Genomic DNA, 18,991 nt, shown 5'->3' with positions numbered 1-18,991 from the left:
CCGGTTCCCTCTCAACAATTACCCCTGCCATACCTCAGACTAGGATGCCTTGCCGTGGACCGAACCCTCTACTCATTGGATTTTTTTTTTGGATTTTTTTCTTCTGAATTTCCTGATAGGGATTTAAGGCATGTATAATTGTATCCACCCCTACATTGTACATACCTAATGCGAATGTTATGGGCTTGGGTCTGAGATATAGATTGTTTAGTTAGGCCATCTTCAACAGATACTTTAAAAATTTATCCCCTATAATATTATTACATCATCCTCTTACACTATTACAGTACTCTTTATTTTTTCTATCTCCAACAGCTACCCTATTTAATATCTTCTACTACTCTTCTCCTCCATCCGGACTCGCAGTCAACCTCTATGAACAGTATTTGCGATTGCTACAGTATTTCAGCAAATTTGGAGCCGGATTATCACTCCTTGACATTGTAGCAGCTGATACGCCATCTGGAGAGAAAAATCAGGTGCTACAGTGTTTCGGGTCACTGTAGCAGTGAAAACCTCCTCTGTTGGAGATGGCCTTAGTTTATATGGGCTAGAATTACTATAGCAACGAGTTCTATAGTGCCGAGTTAGATTAAAGATAAGATTAGATTAGTTAGAAATTTTAGAATTTGATATCTTAGGAGTAAGTAATCCTCCCTGTATGTAGAGAGGAGATGTATCGGTAAAAGGCAAGTAGAAAATAGGTAGAACAAATTCTCATTTCCTTTAAGGGAGGATAAGTTCTTCTGTCAATCTGTTATTCCCCTTCTCATAATCAACATTCATATTATTTGGTATCAGAGATCTTTGATCTTGCGCCTACAACATGGACCCAGCCACTACAAATTCTGCCTCCATGAGCTATGCTACACCAAATTCCCTACATAATACTATACCGACTGGTACTTCTCCATGTACCAATTAGTGGAGGACATGATGGGCCTCCACCTCAATAACTTCTTCTCCCGCGAGGAGCACACAGTGGAGGATGGCCTCTCCGCTCCACGTAGATCCGCTAGCCTGCTAGGCTCGATAGGATCTGCTACCTGGCTTCTCTGCACCTCTCGACGCCACTCCCCCAATTTGCCCCGAGTGGATCTCCACCGCAACGCTGGCCACCCCCGCCTGTCCTCTACAGTGGCCGCTACTCCTTCGTCCGCGGCCTACTGCCCCGCCGAATCTCCTGCCGCCCCCTGTCAGATCTCAACCTACGACCTGCGAGATTCTCGGATCTCTGCTCCGCTGTCACCGCTTGAGCCGCCCAGCACCGTAGTGCTAAGTTAGATTAGAGATAAGATTAGATTAGTTAGGATTGCTATCAATTAGATAAGAACTGTTAGCATTTGATAACTTAGAGTCAAGTAATCCTGTCTAGAGGAGATGTATCGGTAAAAAACAAGCAGAAAATAGATAGAACAAATGCTCCGAGCCTTCAAGGGAGGACGAGTTCTTCCATATATCTGATATTCCCCTTACCATAATCAACATTCGTATCAGCGAATGTGATGCATTAGGCTGCAGGCCATCACCAGCATGCAGCATCACTGTTGCTGCGCTTGACGTGTTGCCGGCCTGAAATCCTTCCTTCTGCAACTTGAGCAATGATAAGATTATCCAGGAACTAGTAACAGTGCTCACTTCACATCCGTCACAGAACGAACATATTGATAGATAACAAACATATCGATAACACATAGCATTGTTTTGTTTCTTCACCATATACCACCACCACGACACGACGACCCCATGCCAACCAGCACTATGCGATTTCAGCCAAAACCGCATAGCTGTTGAGCTCTTACGAGATTAAGAGCGACTACAATGAGTAACCAGATGGCCTGCAAATGCTTGCAGGAGATCGATCACCCAGCACAGACACTTACGATAGCTACAGTAAAAAAGGTGTCAACACTAATCTTGTTGCTAAGCTATTACAGACTTCCCAGAAGCCAATCTTGGAGCTAACTGAGCATGCTCTAAGATATTAAAGGTGCATTCATCGTCTGAACATGTCGCTCCATTCTGCCACTCCAATTTACTTGGAGTAGAAGCCCTGGATCTGCCGCTCCAGCTGCAGTGGAAAACCAAATGTCAGTTCGATAGATGATTTTTTTAAAATGAGGACATAGGATTACAGAGATTTAATGGCCAAGAAAATAATAACAAAGTACTCGCTATCGTGTACACTCTGACTTGAGAACATGCTAAATAGCAAAGCATGAGGTCCACTCTGACTTGAGAAGAATCCAGGTTGGACACAAACCACACTTGGGCCTATATTATGGATGTATCCCTACATGAAGCTAAGATTCAGATATAAACAACGATCAGTCAAATAAGTCTTCCAACTGGGATTTCCAGGAGTCCTAATTACTGCTCTAGACACTAAGTGAAACTTTTACCCAAAAAATCAGCACTAGAAATGCCAATTTTGGAAACAATTTAAGATGGCATGCCCTTACTTGTTCATCTTTTGTCATTATTACAAGTGCTTTAGTGCTTGAAAGCTACCAGCTCATATGCACCACATAAACTAATGATATTCACCCTTAACATATTTTTTTCGTTCTTCACTGTTTGTTGAAACTGTGCGTTCCATTAGTATCCTATCATCTGCACAATTTAATATTTGGCGTAACAAGCAAAATGAGTTGAAGACTACCTTTGAAGAAGGCTACTCTAGTTGAATGGAAAAGAATTGGGTTTTTCAGACTTAGCGCAAAAGGTAATACCTGAAGCATAGTCTGAAACTTGCTGCGCAGATCATAGAATTCACTCCTCACTGAATCCAGTGTCTTGAGGCACCTGCAAGGAATATATTTCAGTAACTTTGTGCAGCCACTTTCCATTGGTAACTCATGAAATGAACACATCTGGCTGCTATGCACAAAATCAAATTTCAAAATTATGCACATGCTTCCCTTATAAAATATGGACTTAATACCAAAGGCAGTTATGTGAAGTAACCAAGCAAATGATTCCACTGACAAATATCAACACAGACAAGTAGTAACTGTCAGAACAATAACTTTGTTTTAGAATATTGCAGAATGAAAAGGCAAATAGCTTGGCATATTGAAAGATCAACCGGTTCAAGATTAATTAACTGGTTATTTCTGCAATAAGCAGAGCAGATGAGAGAACTTAGTTGGTAAGATCCTAATTCTATAATATTTGGGACATGCTGGGAAAACAACAAGGCTCCCATTTTAAATCAACCAGCTAAGCAAGTATGTGTAAAGTTGCAACGATTAACTGTAAAACTGAACTTGAGCAATTACTATCCTAACTCAGCAGTCTGAGCAAAGTCTGAGTGACATATTCCCAACATATTGGACAACTAGTCAATTCTGTATAAGAAGCTAACTGTTTCATTCCGAATGTACACAGCATATGGCGTCGAGTTGCTACAATCAACTAAGAGTTGGACTGGAGCAATTACAACCTAACACAGCAATCTGAGCATACTTACACAATTTGTACTGCCTATTAAGATTGAGCCAATTAAGCAATGGCAAAAATGATGAATATAACTTCAGTTTGCTCGACAGTATACTGTAGACAACATTAATAATAGGCTCTAGGACTTTGCCTTTAGATATGCATATGAACATCTCAATAAGACAGAACTTGGCAATTCATGGCACATATAACTAGGTACATACCCATCTCTACTCTTCTGCTGACAGAACTCACGGAACTGAATGCAAGTGTTCTTCACTTTCTGAGCACCAATACTGCAATGTACAAACATAAAAATCAGAAAGGTCCACAAATATTCTCAAATGAAAGAACAAAAAAAATAATCATCAAATTTTAGTTCTTCCTCGTCACATCCGCATGCTAACCGAATACACATTAAACACTTTAATCATATATATCTGAGTTAAGAAGTCAGCCAAGTACAAGCCTAGTAAACTTGATAACTTTAACGAGTCACACTCAACACAAAAAAAAATCAAAAAATAAAGCCGAGAGGGAATCACAGTGGCCTAGTAAACTAGCATCGTTTGTTAGTGCCAAAGTTCAAAATCCAAGCACCCATTCAACAGCATGACCTAGGTGCTCCTTGCAGGAAGATTTGTTGAGTATAGGGATCACAACCAAGGGAGCTGGAAAATCAGTATGACATAAACAGGGGGCACACAGGAATTTAAGCAGGTTTGGTTGGCAGGGTGATGAGCTACACCTGTTGTGTACCCAAGGCTCTTAGGCCTGAAGGACCATTTGTGCAGCAGACCAGGGTTTATAAGCTTCGGGGGGAAATTTCGGAGAGGACATGCTGTGTTACTATCTAAGACACGATCTATCCATTTAATATGCAATAGCAGAGTTGCTTATTATCTTCTTAAACAAAGAAATTCTAAATAGCTTTGTATCCATGATGAGGGAAACCTACAGCATGTCTAAAAAAAGAACCATTTCCAATTTAGGCACCATACCTGAAAAATAGATCTTTTTGAGTTAGGAATGACATGATCCCCCATTTCCTCTACCATCATTCCTAAAAAAAATGATGATTGTAGACAAGCACCACCGCTGTGCCTTGGCCATGAATTCCATATTTGACACAACATGAAGCATGTAGCCGCGCTAAATATGGGAGGAAGAGTATACTAGCGCTCTTTGACCTGTCCAATTGATTTATGCAATAGGGCATGTTTCCTGGATCTACGTCAAGGAACGTTACAACGCTAAAATAGATGAGAACCTTCCCTAAACAGATATAAAGTGCCACTTGAGATGGGGAAAATTCAGACCCATGTCATGGAACAATACAACGACAAAATAGATGACAACCCTTCCCAAACGGATCCGAACAACCACTTAAAATAGGAGAATGTGAAGTGCTCCTCTTTGAGCCACCTGATTCGCGTGTAGCATGGACCACGTTTGTCAGATCTACGTTGCGGTATACTACATTGACAAAACAGATGGCGACCCTTCCAAACAGATCCCTAGCCCAACTTAGCATAAGAGAATGTGAAGCGCAGCTCTTTGAGCCGTCCGATCAGTGTGGAGAGTAGATTGCGTATGCCAGATCTATTCTGTAAGATGTTACAACGATCAAACGGACAACAATCCTCCCCAAGCGGATTGGACGCCTCAAGCCACAAATTTAAACTCTCCCATTTTAAGGGGATCACTTGCCCGAATTGCGCGCCAATAAGGCAAAACAACAATAATTTCCTACTATTACACATGCATTTAGTGGAAAGGGTAGGGGGAAAAGAACCATCACCTAGCACTGCTTCCCTTGAGCTGATGCACGAAGGCGTCCACCCTGTTAAAATCCACACTGGGCTTCTCCCTGTACACACACACAACCACCAAATCACCCGAAACAGAGTCAATCCAACCTCCTTCATAGCAGCGATCCGATCACGGGACATGAAAAGCGAGCGGGCAAGCACACGTACAGCAGCTTGGTGAGTTCGCCGATGATCCGCTCGCCGTCGTCGCAGAAGAGGGTGACGACCTCGGAGACGAAGTCCGGCGCGCTCGCGTCCTGGAGCATCTGCAGCTGCTGAAACTGCTCGTCCAGCAAACCCTAACCCCCCACGCACACCGAGACGAAGCACCAGACCCCAGCAATCTCGTCAGCCACAACCGGAATTCCGCGCAAATGGCACCCAAATACAAAGCATCTATCAGTCATGCGGAGGAGGAAGCCTCTTACCGTGGCGAACATGTTGGAGACGAGGGCGTTGAGCTGGTTCGCGGCCGCCATGGCTGCTGCTGCGAGCACCGAGCAGGAGGAGGAGGGGAGCTCGTCGTCGGGAATCGGGTGTGAGGGGAATTGGAATGGGAATGAGTGAGTGGGATGGGCGTCGGGCCCCCTATAAATAGGGGAATTGGGTATCCTTTCAATTAATTTTCTCCTTCGTTGATATATACTAATTGTTTTCCCCGGTTGGTCTTAAATTTAGATGCTATTAATTTCTACTACTACTACTCATTTGATAACGACAACTTTTATTGCATACTACCTTCTTTTACCAGCTTTTAGTTTTATCTTGATGATGCTAGCTTTAATTCAATTTTAGCTGCTAGAATAATACTCCCTCCCGTTATAAATACTACTTGACGTTTTGATTAAGATCTAGTCAAATTTTTAAAACTTTAATCTTCAATAGCCTTTAAAATATTTAGTTTGAAAATATAAAAATCATACGTGTAGATTTATCTTGAAAAATATTTTTATAATATTAGATTTTTACTAAATATTATAATTATATTCTAATAAAAAATAATGATCAAAGTTGCACGTTGAGGACCATAAAAATAAAAAATGTTATATATTTTTTAACGATAGGAGTACACAAATAACAGTTGCACACAAATATATTTCTTTCCTTTGTTCACTTATATATGAAAAATGGACAAGGAATTAAAATTTTATATGTATATGTAGAGTATATGAAGTAGAACTCTCACTGATCGACTATTGTTTTCTTTTTATCTATATTACAATTATATTTGGCACAAGTTATGTATGGCCAATAAACTGATGGTCAACTGAGCTACTGATACTATGCTATATATGTTGTGATCGAGTTCTGTAATGTGGTTGGAAATGTTGCTTTCTAATTCATTTCACAATAGTATTGTTTGTTAGTGTCATTCAGACAATATCAGGATAATTTGGCTCAAGAAAAGACAATACCTCTGTATCCGCTGAAAAGGGTTCAATATAACAACAAGCAACGCTTATTCTATCGCCCTGTCGTTACCTATGTATGACATGCTGCGAATAATTGAAACTTGGTAACGCATGCCGATGATGAATATTCAATAAAGTAACTACAAGTACTATTAATTACATGTGCTATTCCGCTAAGTCTGGCGAAGGTTACCTTTGGTTGGTGCCATCCTGACAATATCCCGACAATCTAGCTCAAAAAAAGACAATATATCCGTATCGACAAATATGCTAGGTATAATAATAGCATGACAGCTATTAGATCACCCTAACGTTACTTATTTATGACGCGCTGCAAATTATTGAACTTGATAACTAACGACGGCATGAATATTCAAAAGACAAAGAAACTACAGCATTTGGTCATACCATCTGTTATAGGTGATATTTTGACAAACTCTGACAAATTCAAGAAAAGGCAATATTATCATAGTGGGTAGACAAATATAATTGACTTATGGCGCAATGAGGCCATTGCTGCGGCATATTGAAATTCATTGCAACTTAGTAAAGCCTAGAGGAGACGAGTGAAAACGGCGACAGTACTCGCCGAAGAAAAAAGTATTATAAGTTGATAAATTACATGAATGACACAAAACAATGGTATTGGTGTAAAAGTTATGATATACTGAGCGTAAGAGTTCTTGATGCGATTGGAGCAACATCCGGACGATCTAGTTCGTCGAAACACAATAAGTTCGTTCAAAGACAGATATAGTACTAGGATCAAAGGTGCAAGGACTGTTCCTATCATTTATTAATCCTTTTTTCTCCTTTAAAAATCCGAAGAAATAACTTTTACAAGTTATTAGTATATGGTTTGAGTTTTATACTTATATTTGCATTTTAGGATGCAGTGACAATTTCATTGGATGTCTTTTGTTCCAGCTTTCATTTCTCTGGGCTTGGTCAATTGGTTTCATTGATGACATGGCGTACATAAAAATAACTGGTTCAATGTATCTATTTATTTCGTCTTTGATTCAATGAGCGTACACTTGTAATTTTTTTTCCCATGAATGTGATCGATGTGAGCACATACTTTTTTGTCTTTATGAATACATGAGACAAATTTAGGTAGTAGCGTGAACTTCTTGTGCCATTCATCTTAAGCAACCAATGTGAGCTACTGAAGGACAAGAAGTGGTGGTATACAGTTGGAAAAAAACTGGATGTATATGTATACACAATAGAGCCCTTCCAATTCATTCATCTCGAAAATTTGTCACGGGCTAATAATTTGAGCAGATTTGTTAGAGTACCGATAGAGCGTATTGCAAATTACTGAAATTTTGTTACACACTAATGCAATGAATATTTGAGAAGCTGGCTACATAATTTGATTCACACCGCAGCGCAGGGGGGTTGCACTTGAACAGCAAAGCTGGACTAGAGGTTCTGCTTCAATTCCTTGGGTTCTTTTCGCCTTGGGGCTTTCCTTTCATTTAATTTTCTCCTTATTTGTTAAAACTTTCGGTTGGTTTTTTAGACGGTTTTGATTTCTACCTCATTTGATAGTTATGATGTAAGAGAACTTTTATTACATGCCATTTTTTCCAGCTTTTAACTCACTGGCGACAGCTTTCGATTTATCTCAGACTACACAAATGGCAGTTGTTCAATGCATCTATTTATTTGTATTTAATACGGTAAGGATCCATTTACATTTTTTTTTTGTCATGACTACATGATGAGTACCAAGGTGGTAAAAATTTATTGCATGGATGAAGTTTCATGGTGGTGTCATCTCAAGTCACCAGTATGACCGTTGATGAGAAATTACAATGTAAATACATATGTAGAGTTCTCACCTATCGACTATTATCGGAGTTAATTTTGCACAAATTATATATGGACTGAAAGTGCAAGAACTGTTATGTAAATTATTGCCGATGTTGAGGTGAATTATTGTTACATGGTTGAAAATGTTGCTATGTGGTTCATTACTGTTGTTTGTTAGTGTCATTTCGACAATTTTCGAAAAAAAATGGCTTGATAAACACAATGACTTCGTATAAGACAAAAGGATCCGGTGGTTAATCCATCGCCATTACCTATATATGACATATCCCATGCTATGAGTCATTGAAACTTGGTATGCCAAGGATGAATATTCAATAGATATAGTAGCTACAACAATGGATAATCACATGTGCTATTCTGCTAACTCAGACAACAGTTACCTCTATTCACTGCCATTCCGATAATATCCCGACAATCTAGCTCAACCGCTCTAGAAAAAACAATACCTCCATATCGGACTAAGTATAATAGTGGTGCAATATCTACTGGATTGCACTACCGTTACCTATATACGACATGCTACAAATTATTGAAACTTAGTAACATATGTTGACATGAGTATTCAATAGACGACAAAATGGCTACAACATTATATTGTACTATTAGTTACATGTACTATTTTGACAAACTCTGACAACTCTAGTTCAAGAAAAGACAATATTATCATCGTCGATAGGCAAATATAGCAGATTTATGGTTGGTAAATTACATGAATGACACAAAATTCCCAACAATATCTTTGGGTATTGGTGTAAAACCTTCAATCCAAAGAGTTTTTATGCCATTATAGCAATATTCCCAACAATCTGGTTCAAAAAACACAATACCTTCATGCACATATGGATACAGTAAACTCAAAGGTGGAAGGATTGCTCTTTTAATTTTCGCTCCTTTAAAAAATTTGAGTGATCATTTATCTTTAGTCATTATTTGTTTATGGTTACATTTTATACTTATATTTTACTTTTAGGATGCGGTGACAATTTCATTGTATGCCTTTTGTTTTTCAACTTGTATTTATTCAGGCTTGGTTAAACGAGCCATCGATGACGACGTTTCGCTTAAAGTAAAGTAAAGCGGGTGTGCCAGTATACATCACACTATACAAAGTAAAGAAACAAAATGTAAAGGAAACATTGATTCTTTATTCATTCATCCAAAATCATAAAGTATAAGTTTCCAAATTACATCGCATCACATACGCCACACACACGCAACTGACTAATACATGGCGATTGTTCGAATTCTTGGTTCCCAAGGCTTCGTAAAGCTCTTTGATTAATTACATCTGTCTTCTACAAACAACCTCCGATTAAGCCGCATGTGATGGTCATCTTGCTAACAGACTCCTAAGCCTTGCATAGCTGTAAACAACAGACAAAATATAGCAATGATAATATGGAGGGGTTAGAGTAAAATAAAGTTGATCTCAGTATTACATTATCGACCGAAGGCTACCCAAAGCATCATTGATCTCATATCATCGACCTTAGCTAAAGAAAGGCAACATAGACACCTAGAGCACGGCGCAATACATAGTTACGACTGGTATCACAGACAAGCTGCAACCAGGAGCTCGACACTACGCTTAGCTCACTAGGGTGCATTACTACAGAAATGATTTAGTGGGATGCCTCTGTACAGACACCTATTTGGAGCCGTCTGTGCAAATGGTATCATAGACGGTTTCAAATTAGGACCGTTTGAAAAATGACGAGAAGTAGTTTCCACAAAGTGAGACACTTTAGTACAGACAGTTCTCATTTAAGAACCGTCTGTACTAGTAATACAGACGGCTCCAAAATATAACCGTCTATATGAATAACGTACTTCAAACGGTTCAAAAAAACTGAGCGTCCTGCTTTGCATGCAACGCCCGTACGCATCGTATAACATAGTTCATACCGTTCCTAGAAACCGAGCGTCCCACTCACGACGTCTCAGATCCGACCTCAAAACCTTCTCACAAAATCTTAGACCATCTCCAACCATATTCCCTTTATTTCGTTCCCTTTCCGATTCCCTTCCCCATTCCTATTCCCTTTATTTTCTTATCTCCAACAGCTTCCCTTCGAGGGGAATCGCGAAGGGAAAGGAGAGAGAATCTCGTCCTGAAGAGAATGACCTTGGAAATCCCTTCGTGATGGGAACTGTAAAGAAAAATCGTTGGAGCGCTGAAGGGAACAGAAATCCCTTCACGTCGGGAATCTAGGCTGTGAAGGGAAACGCTTGGCAATGATCTTATCCTCTCACGAGCACCGATTCCTCCCACGACATCTCAGATCTAGCCCCCTCCCTAGATCTATAGCGCCCCTCAGATCCAATCCCCTCCCTCCCTATCTCCAGCGAGCTCGCCAGCAGGAGGGAGTGTGGCCGGCTCCCTCGCTCCCCTAGCTCCTTTAAGTTCTATAGTCGTTCGCTCCTCCCCAAACTCCCCCCCTCCCCACTCTCCCCTCCTCCCAAACCCCCTGATTCCCCAACCAAGGCCCCAGCGAGCGAATCCCCGCCTCTCCAGAGCTCCTAGATCGCAGTGATGGAGACGGATCCAGCAGCAGCAGGGGCCTCCTCGCCGCCGCCCTCACCGGCGCCGGCGCCATCTCCACCGCGGCAGCCACAATGTACACTTTCTTGGTTCTGTGGCGAGGTTTCTTGGGCGGGTGGGTGGGTTGGGGGTATTGTGTCTGTGTATCTCATTGCCTGGTGCTTGCTTGTCAGGTATGGACGAGCGAACCCCGCGTTGCCGCCGTCACCCGCATCTACAGCGCCACCGCTTCATGAGCCCAGAGGTTTTATTTCTTGATCGTGGTCTTGTAGCAACTAGGGCTTTGTAGCTTTGTTGATGTCGGTCTCATGGTGGGGAATTTGTTTTGTCACATGAGGACGTGGCCGCGAGCGGCAGGAGAAGGAGGTGGTGGAAGAAGTAGGTGGGGCTCTCCGCTGCTTCATGAAGGTGAGGATGATCTTTGGATGCTAATAAGTTGTGACATGGAATTCTCAAGATTTCTGCTCGTGTCTATTCTTGATAAGGAAATTGAGACATTTGGTCAGTCAATAAATTCAGAGAATCCAATTCAATTCGTTTCGTTTCGTTTCGTTTTCGGTTGGATCTGAATACTGATGTTTTCACGGTTATGGCATATTGCTGATGGATCAAACTTGTGATGTGTATCTCCTGCAGGAGCTGGAGCTGGGGAAGTTCATCACGCATAGCGTGCGGTTCTTGGAGATCAACACGGCGGTCGACCTGATGCTCAAGGGGGAGAGCCTGCGCTGCATCATGAGGATGGAGTAGAGCTTGACCTCTTCTTCTCTTGCAACTCTATTGCATAAGAAAGGTCTTCCCCTGAGTAGTAATAAAAATGTGGTCCTGAGACCCGAACATGTTCATATGTATTTTCTCTTTCACGGTTTGATCTTTACTGATCAGTATGTGGTTAGGTTTCAGGGCTAAAAAAATTGCTGATCCCTAGTACTAGTCCGGTTGTTTGGTTATTGTTGGTTCGAGTAAGCTTGCTCACTGGTACAGACAAATCAGTGAGCTCTTCCGTGTAATTTTTTTTTAGGTACAGACAGTTCTTAACTAAAATTATTTATACTAATAATTTATACTGATAGGTCTAAAATATTAGAATCGTCTATATAAATAATAATTATAGATGACTCTAGTAACGAGCTGTTTGTACAAAACTTCTGTACAAATTTTTTTACAGATAGTTCAACTCTTTTCCATGTACGATTTAAAAAAAATGTCTCATATAGAATTTTCAAACCGTTTGTATAAATGATTTTCCTAATAGTGGCGCTGGTGAGGAGCACTGCATGCCACTATCAACTCCAGAGCACTTTGCTTGAAGAATAACAAAACTGGGGGGAAATATTACACTTTTAAGCAATCAGTTGAGGTGGCACGTTTCTTCCTCTACCCCTTCGATTCTTTGTTTTCTCATTGGTCAAAAACTTCTCGGCTAACATTGATATAAAATCACAACAAATGTTCATGATACTTATTTACCAACAGGCTTTTAGTGCTATAGACCTAAGGATTAGCATTTTCTTTTTTTGGCTTGACGATGTTCTAAGCATGTGGACGTAGGGTTTATTTGTTTGGATTTATGCTTTTTGTTTTTTTTAAAATCTATATTTTTGGTTTTTTTAAAGTTATTTTTGAATTTTAGCTGTTAGCTTTTATAACAAATTTTTAAAGCTATTCTCATCTAATTTTTCAGCTTCGAGTTCATTTTCTTAGAAATAGATTTTTAACTTTTTCCAAAAATCACTTTTCAATAATCCTGTTTATTTAAGTTTCTAGCAACAGAAAAATTAAAAACAAAAGCTCAAACAAACAAACCTTAGAAGTTTACCAGGGAAAAGCAAACTTTGAGCAAACAGACTCTCTTTCACATCCTGAATTGTGTTGCGGATTCGTATTTTGGTTAGGGGAACTTGCTGGTTTACTTCCCAAATTTGCAGATTCGTATTTTGGTAAGGAAATAATGCTGGATTACACTAGAGACTCAAACTATACTATTAGAAAATTCATACATTTGAAACAGGGCCTAACAAAACTGCATAATTTTGTAGCGCACGCCCTGTCACTCGCTAGCACTCGTTTTTTCACATCCGAAGGGAGCTCGAGACCCATCCATGGCACACGGAAAAACAAACACAACAGCATACTAAACAAACATTTCAATGTTCAAAGCATAAGAATTTATGAACTCCATCAACTGTTATGTTAGAAGCTTGCTGGTAACATTGAGACATTGACAGACCAAAAAACGTGAAAGAAGTGCTCCCTTGGAGAACTGCTTTTGAAGCAGAGTAAAGAAAACAAAATAAATTCTAGGCATGGAACCCAGCCCCAGTGGCAAAATTGTACATCACAAATTCATTATTTTAAATGCTCCCGCTCAAGAGACTCGACATTTAAATAAAGAGAAGTGGTGGTCCTCAGTTGACAACATCCAGGACCAGCTTGCGGGACTTCAAGACCGACCACCTCATGCGCCGGTAGTAGGCAGCTTGGAGAAGAGCTAGTGACAGTAGGAAGATCCATTTGACTCCCATCTAGAATGAATTTAAAGTGAGTTGTGATCAAGGCATGGATTATGGCAGATTGAAAAGCAACAAAGAAATCTGCAGTTGAGTTGCGAGTTGTTACCAGCTTTCTCTCTTCCATTTCAGGCTCAGCTGCCCACGAAAGGAATGATACAACGTCCTTACCCATCTGTGATAGAAATATGAGAATAATCAAGCTTTAGTGCTAGCCCCACAACCCAGTACTGAAGGGATCAACAAAGAATAAAATAGTTACCTGGGCTTCAGTTGCAGGAGTACCATCCTCATACTCAACAGCTCCATCATTAAGCATCTTGGGCATGGCTATGGCACCACCAGGGAAGTAGGGATTGTAATGTAGACCCTCACGAATCTAGGTTGCAAAAATGAACCAACTTAATTACAGTTAACTTATAAGACAGTATAAGCAAACACCAAAATGCAAAGGGTATGAAAGATAATCCATCCTTTGATAGACAACCTAGAGAAACATTTTTGTGGATGTTTATAGGGTACTGTGTTTGACTGGATTCCAGAATCAAAGAATGAAAAAAAAAATGATGCTGAATTGACCAAAGATTATAAACAGCCAATTGCTCAAAGAACAGAACAGGTGTAACCGTGTAAGCAATTAAGACATCACAATCAGCAGTTGAGCACTTTCAAGGTCCAACAACATCATTCTTACATATAACAGTGCACAAATCAGGTGTCAGTATGATGCGGTGATGTGAAATGTACCCGTGTGATACAAGTGATTGTAAACCAAGCACAAGAGGCTATTCTTAACCATTTTAAAAGGAAGATACTAACACATCACAGAACTGTAAAGCACACCAGATCGAAACAGTGCATAAACAAGAGAAAGTTACCTGAATGCCAGCAGGTGGATCATGATAACCGGTAAGAAGAGCAAAAACGTAGTTCTGACCATTGTGCCTTGCCTAAACAAATGCGTAGCTAACAGTAAGCCATAAGCAGGTGATGAAATATCCCACCAATCAATGCAAAACCATTAATTGCAATCACCTTTGTGATAAGACTCAGATCCGGGGGGTATGCACCACCATTTGCAAATCGGGCTGCTTGCTCGTTTGCATAAGGCTGTGGGAAGCGGTCACTCAGCTTACCAGGACGGGTGAACATTTCACCCTCATCATTAGGACCATCAACTACCTCAATCTCAGCAGCCATCGCCTTTGTTTCCTCTTCAGTATAGGCCACCCCGACCAAATCACGGTATGAAATCAACGACATGGAATGACAAGAGGCACAAACTTGCGTGTAAACTTGATGTCCACGCCGAATTCTGCTCGGTAATATTTTTCAAATAAATTAAAGCAGTATACAAGAAAAATAAGGTATTAGCAGTTCAACAAGAGTTTGTCTTGAAAGCAAGACAACTACAACACTACTTCACTGTGTAATGTTAAATTAGTGCAGTATGTCTTTTGTGAATTTATATTATGATCTATGAATGGCATCTACTTCCCCGATATACAGAACTATTAATCGAATTTGCCTAATCAATACCCCAGTACACAAAAAGGCTTGTTAATTTCTGTGCAATTATCTGAGATTTGCACAAATTTATAAAATCTAGCTATATTAAATGAAAGAAAGCTTCACGAAAAGCAGAGAATATGGTTGACTTACGATGCATGATCATAAGAGCTCATGATGCCAGCATGCGGCCAGGGATAATCTGCGGCTGCCAAGCCATGCTCAACTTCATCTGCAGATGCTATTGTAGCGAAGCTCAAAAGACCGGAGACACCAACTCCAAGAAGAGCCAATGCTCTCAGTCCAGCAGAGGACTCTTCGTGCTTTCCCCGGAATGAAGAAATCAGCGATGAACCCTAAAAAACATGATAACAATGTTAGAAAGAACAGCCGTGGCCCATAGAAAAATAGACTTGTCAACCGAAACCCGTAAACATGCTCTCCTTGATAACTAAGTCATTTCAAGATCTACTAGTTTCAGACGAAAACGACGGGAACCAGAAAAACTAGGATAAGTAGCTAATGTCCAATCAACATAACTGAAAAGAACTGTACTATAAGCTGTGTTGGTCAAAATTATACAATAGGAGAAGACAAAAATCGCCAAACATGAACCCTACAAAAGACACATGCAGCAGTGATTTTTTCTTATCAGAAAAGCATAGCATGTAGATCCTAACAGACTAAGTATGTTAACTATGATTTGTTTCCAGCATGAGCAAAATATCCGATTCTGATACATTCCATGTGATAATGGTGTATGAGGATACTTTTTCACATCAGGCTTCACTACCCTAATTGGATAGGTAGGAAGTAACTCAAATAACGAGCAGATTGCATATAGGCTCATTTTGAATCGACTGGCATACAGAACAGGAGTTCACCAAAATACTTACAGAGGACTGGTTGTGGAGAGTTCTCCTCAGAAGCTGGTTAATGCCCCTCGTGGCAGCCATCCAGGATTCTAGAAAATCAGGAGCATAAGAAACAACTACGCAAAGTTGGCATGGATACTGGTGAGAAATTGAATCTGCGATCTTCATGACACTAATCGACCATCCTAGCGGAGTGAAGCGGAAGAAAATGACATTAAAGGCACACAATCACGACGAACTGTCGTGTCAGTTTAACCCTCAAATCCGTAACAAATTAAATGGATAGATTCGCATTTCAGGGATGACAGACAACATCAAAAGGAAATGATCCTGCAGAAAACAACTAGCAATCGCTCCTAACGACAAAAGAAAAAAGGAATCAACTCTAGTCCGGATGGGTGGATCTCCACTCCACAGCAATCCAGAGGGGACGAGGACGCCTACGGAGAAGGAGGCGAGATGAAGTTCCGGACGCCTACGCTGCCCCAACCGATCGGATTCGCACAGATCTAACCGCTCGATTCCCACGACCCAACCCGGGGTCGTCCGCAACTACCGGAGACTAGAGCAGATCCGCAGCCGATCGAAGACTCCAGATGCCTGGATGGGAACGAACCAGCAACAATCAACGAGACGAGGGGGTGCAGCGAGGTTACCTACAGGGCGTGCGGGCGCAGACGGCGACGCGGGCGCGGGGCTCCGGCGATCGGCGGCGCGGAAGGGATGGGCGAGGAGGAGAGTAGGCGGAGGGGGGCGTGATGGGCTTTGTCGCGATGGCGAGGCGAGGCGCCTCGGATCGCCGGGTGGTGCCCATCACACTGACACGTGGGGCCGCCTTGCGCCTTGACTTCCGGACGGGCGCGAGAAAGAAAGGTGGGTCCCAAAGAAATAGAGATAATTTCTCGTGTGCTAGTGAATGTTAATGAAATTTTTAATTTGTCATTGAAAAAATAATGATTCCTCATATATCATCATTTAATTTTTTTTCTTTCTCTGTATGTCATTGCTATCATAATAGAGGTGAGGACAGTAGCACATAAGAATAAAAAAGACTTAATTTTTTATTTCTTGTGTGTCATAAGACGGTAATATCATTTAAGGAATAAAGAAACTAAAATGGTAATATAGAAGGGACGATGATTTTTTCAAGTAATAAATCGAAAATTTTGTTAATATTCAGATTATCTCGGAGAAATACTGGTAGATTGTTTTCCTTCATATGTGTGCTAAATTTAGCTGATTTATCACAGCCGTTGATTGTGCCAGCTGTCACTATCTTGTCGTGGCCTCCCTCCGACGCAGAAACGAGAGGTGCACCGTGCACGGGGCAGAGATAGTTTCGAGGCTGGAGCCTCCCATCCTTTTCTTCCTCCTCTGCCCAGTTCAGGGCCGCATGCTTCGCTAGAGCGAGAGTGATCGCCGGAGCCCAAGGCGGCAGAACAGAGGCTGTGTCGTGTGCAAGGCCAGGCCGACACGTCCGATTGCTTGTCACCTCGGTGAGCTCCTTGTACCACTCACTGTTCGATCAACAATTACTTGCAGTTGCATCTCAAGCTCCGTGCTCGTCTTCTTGTCGATCGATCGAGCAGCAACACGATCCATGCTGGCTCACCCGACCGCCGTGGTGCGACCAGCAGCATCGGCCAAGGAGCCGCTCTTCTCCTTCGGCGTCATCGCGGACGTCCAGTACGCCGACATCCCCGACGGCCGCTCCTTCCTCGGCGTGCCGCGCTACTACCGCCACAGCATCGCCGTGCTCCGCCGGGCGGTCCAGAGGTGGAACGGCCAGAAGAGCGTCAAGTTCTGCATCAACTTCGGCGACATCGTCGACGGGTTCTGCCCCAAGGACAGGTCCCTTGTCGCCGTGCAGGCCGTCGTGCGTGAGTTCGATGGGTTCCGCGGCGGCCCGACGTACCACATGCTCGGCAACCACTGCCTCTACAACCTTCCGCGGAGCGAGCTGGTGTCCGTGCTGCGGATGCCATCGTCGTCGCCGGGACGCGCCTACTACCACTTCTCGCCGTGGCCCGGGTACCGGTTCGTGGTGCTGGACGCGTACGACTTCAGCGCCGTCGGGTGGCCACGCGGGCACCCGGTGTCCGCGGCGGCGAGGCGATTCCTGGCGGAGCGGAACCCGAACACCGACAAGAACAGCCCCAGCGGCCTCGCCGGCACGGACCGGCGGTTCGTGATGTTCAACGGCGGCGTGGGGGACGCGCAGCTGCGGTGGCTGGACGGCGTCCTCCGCGGCGCGGCTCGGCGGCGGGAGCGCGCGGTGGTGTGCAGCCACCTGCCGGTGCACCCCGGCGCGGCGTCCCCCACGGGGCTGATGTGGAACTACGAGGAGGTGCTGGCCGTGGTGCACAGGCACGGGTGCGTCGCGGCGTGCCTCGCCGGGCACGACCACAAGGGCGGGTACGCCGTGGACGACCGGGGCGTGCACCACCGCACGCTGGAGGCGGCGCTGGAGTGCCCGCCCGGCACCGACGCGTTCGGGCACGTTGAGGTATACCCCGACCGGCTGAGGCTCGTCGGCTCCGACAGACTGGGCAGCACGGAGATGCTGCTCAACTCAGGCTCCCATGCGAGCTAAGCTTCTGCGTCGAAACGTGACGCAGCTGCATGTGTACGGACACGGTTGCTCTTGCTTAATTACCCTGGGAACTTTTCGCTTAGGTGCGTTTGGTTCTTTGGACGAGTCCATTCGGGAGATGACGATCCATTTTTTGAGGCGTTTGGTTCTCGAGATAAGTTGTATGGGGCGGTCACGCTGAGAGAACTCTCAGATGCCGGATGAAACGAGCCAGGCAAAATGGGCAGACGGAGCGATCCATGTTCGGCTAAGACGTTCTCGTGTATGTTAATAATTTTTTATTTAATTTTCGATTTTATCTGGAAGTATATTAATGGTCTAAAAATTCTAAATATTTTTATGAGTAAATTAGAGCTCACTATCAACCCATTTTAATTGGTTTGATTCAAAAACATTGAGTCAATATTTAGTTAAAATTCTCCAAAAAAACCTACTTTTATAACTTCTACCAATTTT

At 42.5% G+C, this 18,991-nt stretch overlaps 3 protein-coding genes across 4 annotated transcripts; 1 reads left to right on the top strand and 2 right to left on the bottom strand.

Annotated features, from left to right (window-relative positions):
- Positions 1–1,648: 1,648 nt before the first annotated feature.
- LOC133899548 (histidine-containing phosphotransfer protein 1-like) lies at positions 1,649–5,839 on the bottom strand. The gene is made up of 6 exons (XM_062340545.1): positions 5,681–5,839; positions 5,421–5,551; positions 5,243–5,311; positions 3,666–3,737; positions 2,733–2,805; positions 1,649–2,071 (listed from the first exon to the last, which is right to left on the bottom strand). Exons 1-6 carry the CDS (start codon positions 5,729–5,731, stop codon positions 2,036–2,038), a joined length of 432 nt encoding a protein of 143 aa, XP_062196529.1. The 5' UTR covers positions 5,732–5,839; the 3' UTR covers positions 1,649–2,035.
- Positions 5,840–13,180: 7,341 nt separating this feature from the next.
- On the bottom strand, positions 13,181–16,785 carry LOC133899250 (cytochrome c1-2, heme protein, mitochondrial-like). Of its 2 annotated transcripts, none has more exons than XM_062340230.1 (8): positions 16,599–16,785; positions 15,964–16,031; positions 15,221–15,423; positions 14,594–14,873; positions 14,437–14,508; positions 13,821–13,937; positions 13,668–13,733; positions 13,181–13,573 (listed from the first exon to the last, which is right to left on the bottom strand). In XM_062340230.1, the coding sequence occupies exons 2-8, from the start codon at positions 16,021–16,023 to the stop codon at positions 13,457–13,459; spliced, it is 915 nt and encodes a 304-aa protein (XP_062196214.1). In that variant the 5' UTR covers positions 16,024–16,031; positions 16,599–16,785; the 3' UTR covers positions 13,181–13,456. The 2 variants fall into 2 exon arrangements, with proteins under 2 accessions (XP_062196214.1, XP_062196215.1); XM_062340231.1 differs by having other exon boundaries at positions 16,603–16,785.
- Positions 16,786–17,287: 502 nt separating this feature from the next.
- On the top strand, positions 17,288–18,617 carry LOC133899784 (manganese-dependent ADP-ribose/CDP-alcohol diphosphatase-like). Its single transcript, XM_062340847.1, has 2 exons — positions 17,288–17,438; positions 17,532–18,617. Exon 2 carries the CDS (start codon positions 17,543–17,545, stop codon positions 18,533–18,535), a length of 993 nt encoding a protein of 330 aa, XP_062196831.1. The 5' UTR covers positions 17,288–17,438; positions 17,532–17,542; the 3' UTR covers positions 18,536–18,617.
- Positions 18,618–18,991: the final 374 nt, after the last annotated feature.

This window comes from Phragmites australis, chromosome 18 (assembly GCF_958298935.1).
Source record: "Phragmites australis chromosome 18, lpPhrAust1.1, whole genome shotgun sequence".
Classification (NCBI taxonomy): domain Eukaryota; kingdom Viridiplantae; phylum Streptophyta; class Magnoliopsida; order Poales; family Poaceae; genus Phragmites; species Phragmites australis.
Note: the sequence above shows the minus strand (reverse complement) of the source record. Positions and strands in the feature narration are given on the sequence as shown.

Bases quoted from the DNA above. Each gene is read 5' to 3' on its own strand.
- LOC133899548 (XM_062340545.1), bottom strand. From the start codon at position 5,731: ATGGCGGCCGCGAACCAGCTCAACGCCCTCGTCTCCAACATGTTCGCC. The intron at 5,552-5,680 runs GTAAGAGGCTTC...GTGGGGGGTTAG, and splicing joins TCTCCAACATGTTCGCCACG to GGTTTGCTGGACGAGCAGTT. The intron at 3,738-5,242 runs GTGATGGTTCTT...TGTACATTGCAG, and splicing joins CTCAAGGGAAGCAGTGCTAG to TATTGGTGCTCAGAAAGTGA.
- LOC133899250 (XM_062340230.1), bottom strand. From the start codon at position 16,023: ATGGCTGCCACGAGGGGCATTAACCAGCTTCTGAGGAGAACTCTCCAC. The intron at 14,874-15,220 runs GTAAGTCAACCA...ATTACCGAGCAG, and splicing joins AGCTCTTATGATCATGCATC to AATTCGGCGTGGACATCAAG. The intron at 13,574-13,667 runs GTAACAACTCGC...AATTCATTCTAG, and splicing joins AAATGGAAGAGAGAAAGCTG to ATGGGAGTCAAATGGATCTT.
- LOC133899784 (XM_062340847.1), top strand. From the start codon at position 17,543: ATGCTGGCTCACCCGACCGCCGTGGTGCGACCAGCAGCATCGGCCAAG.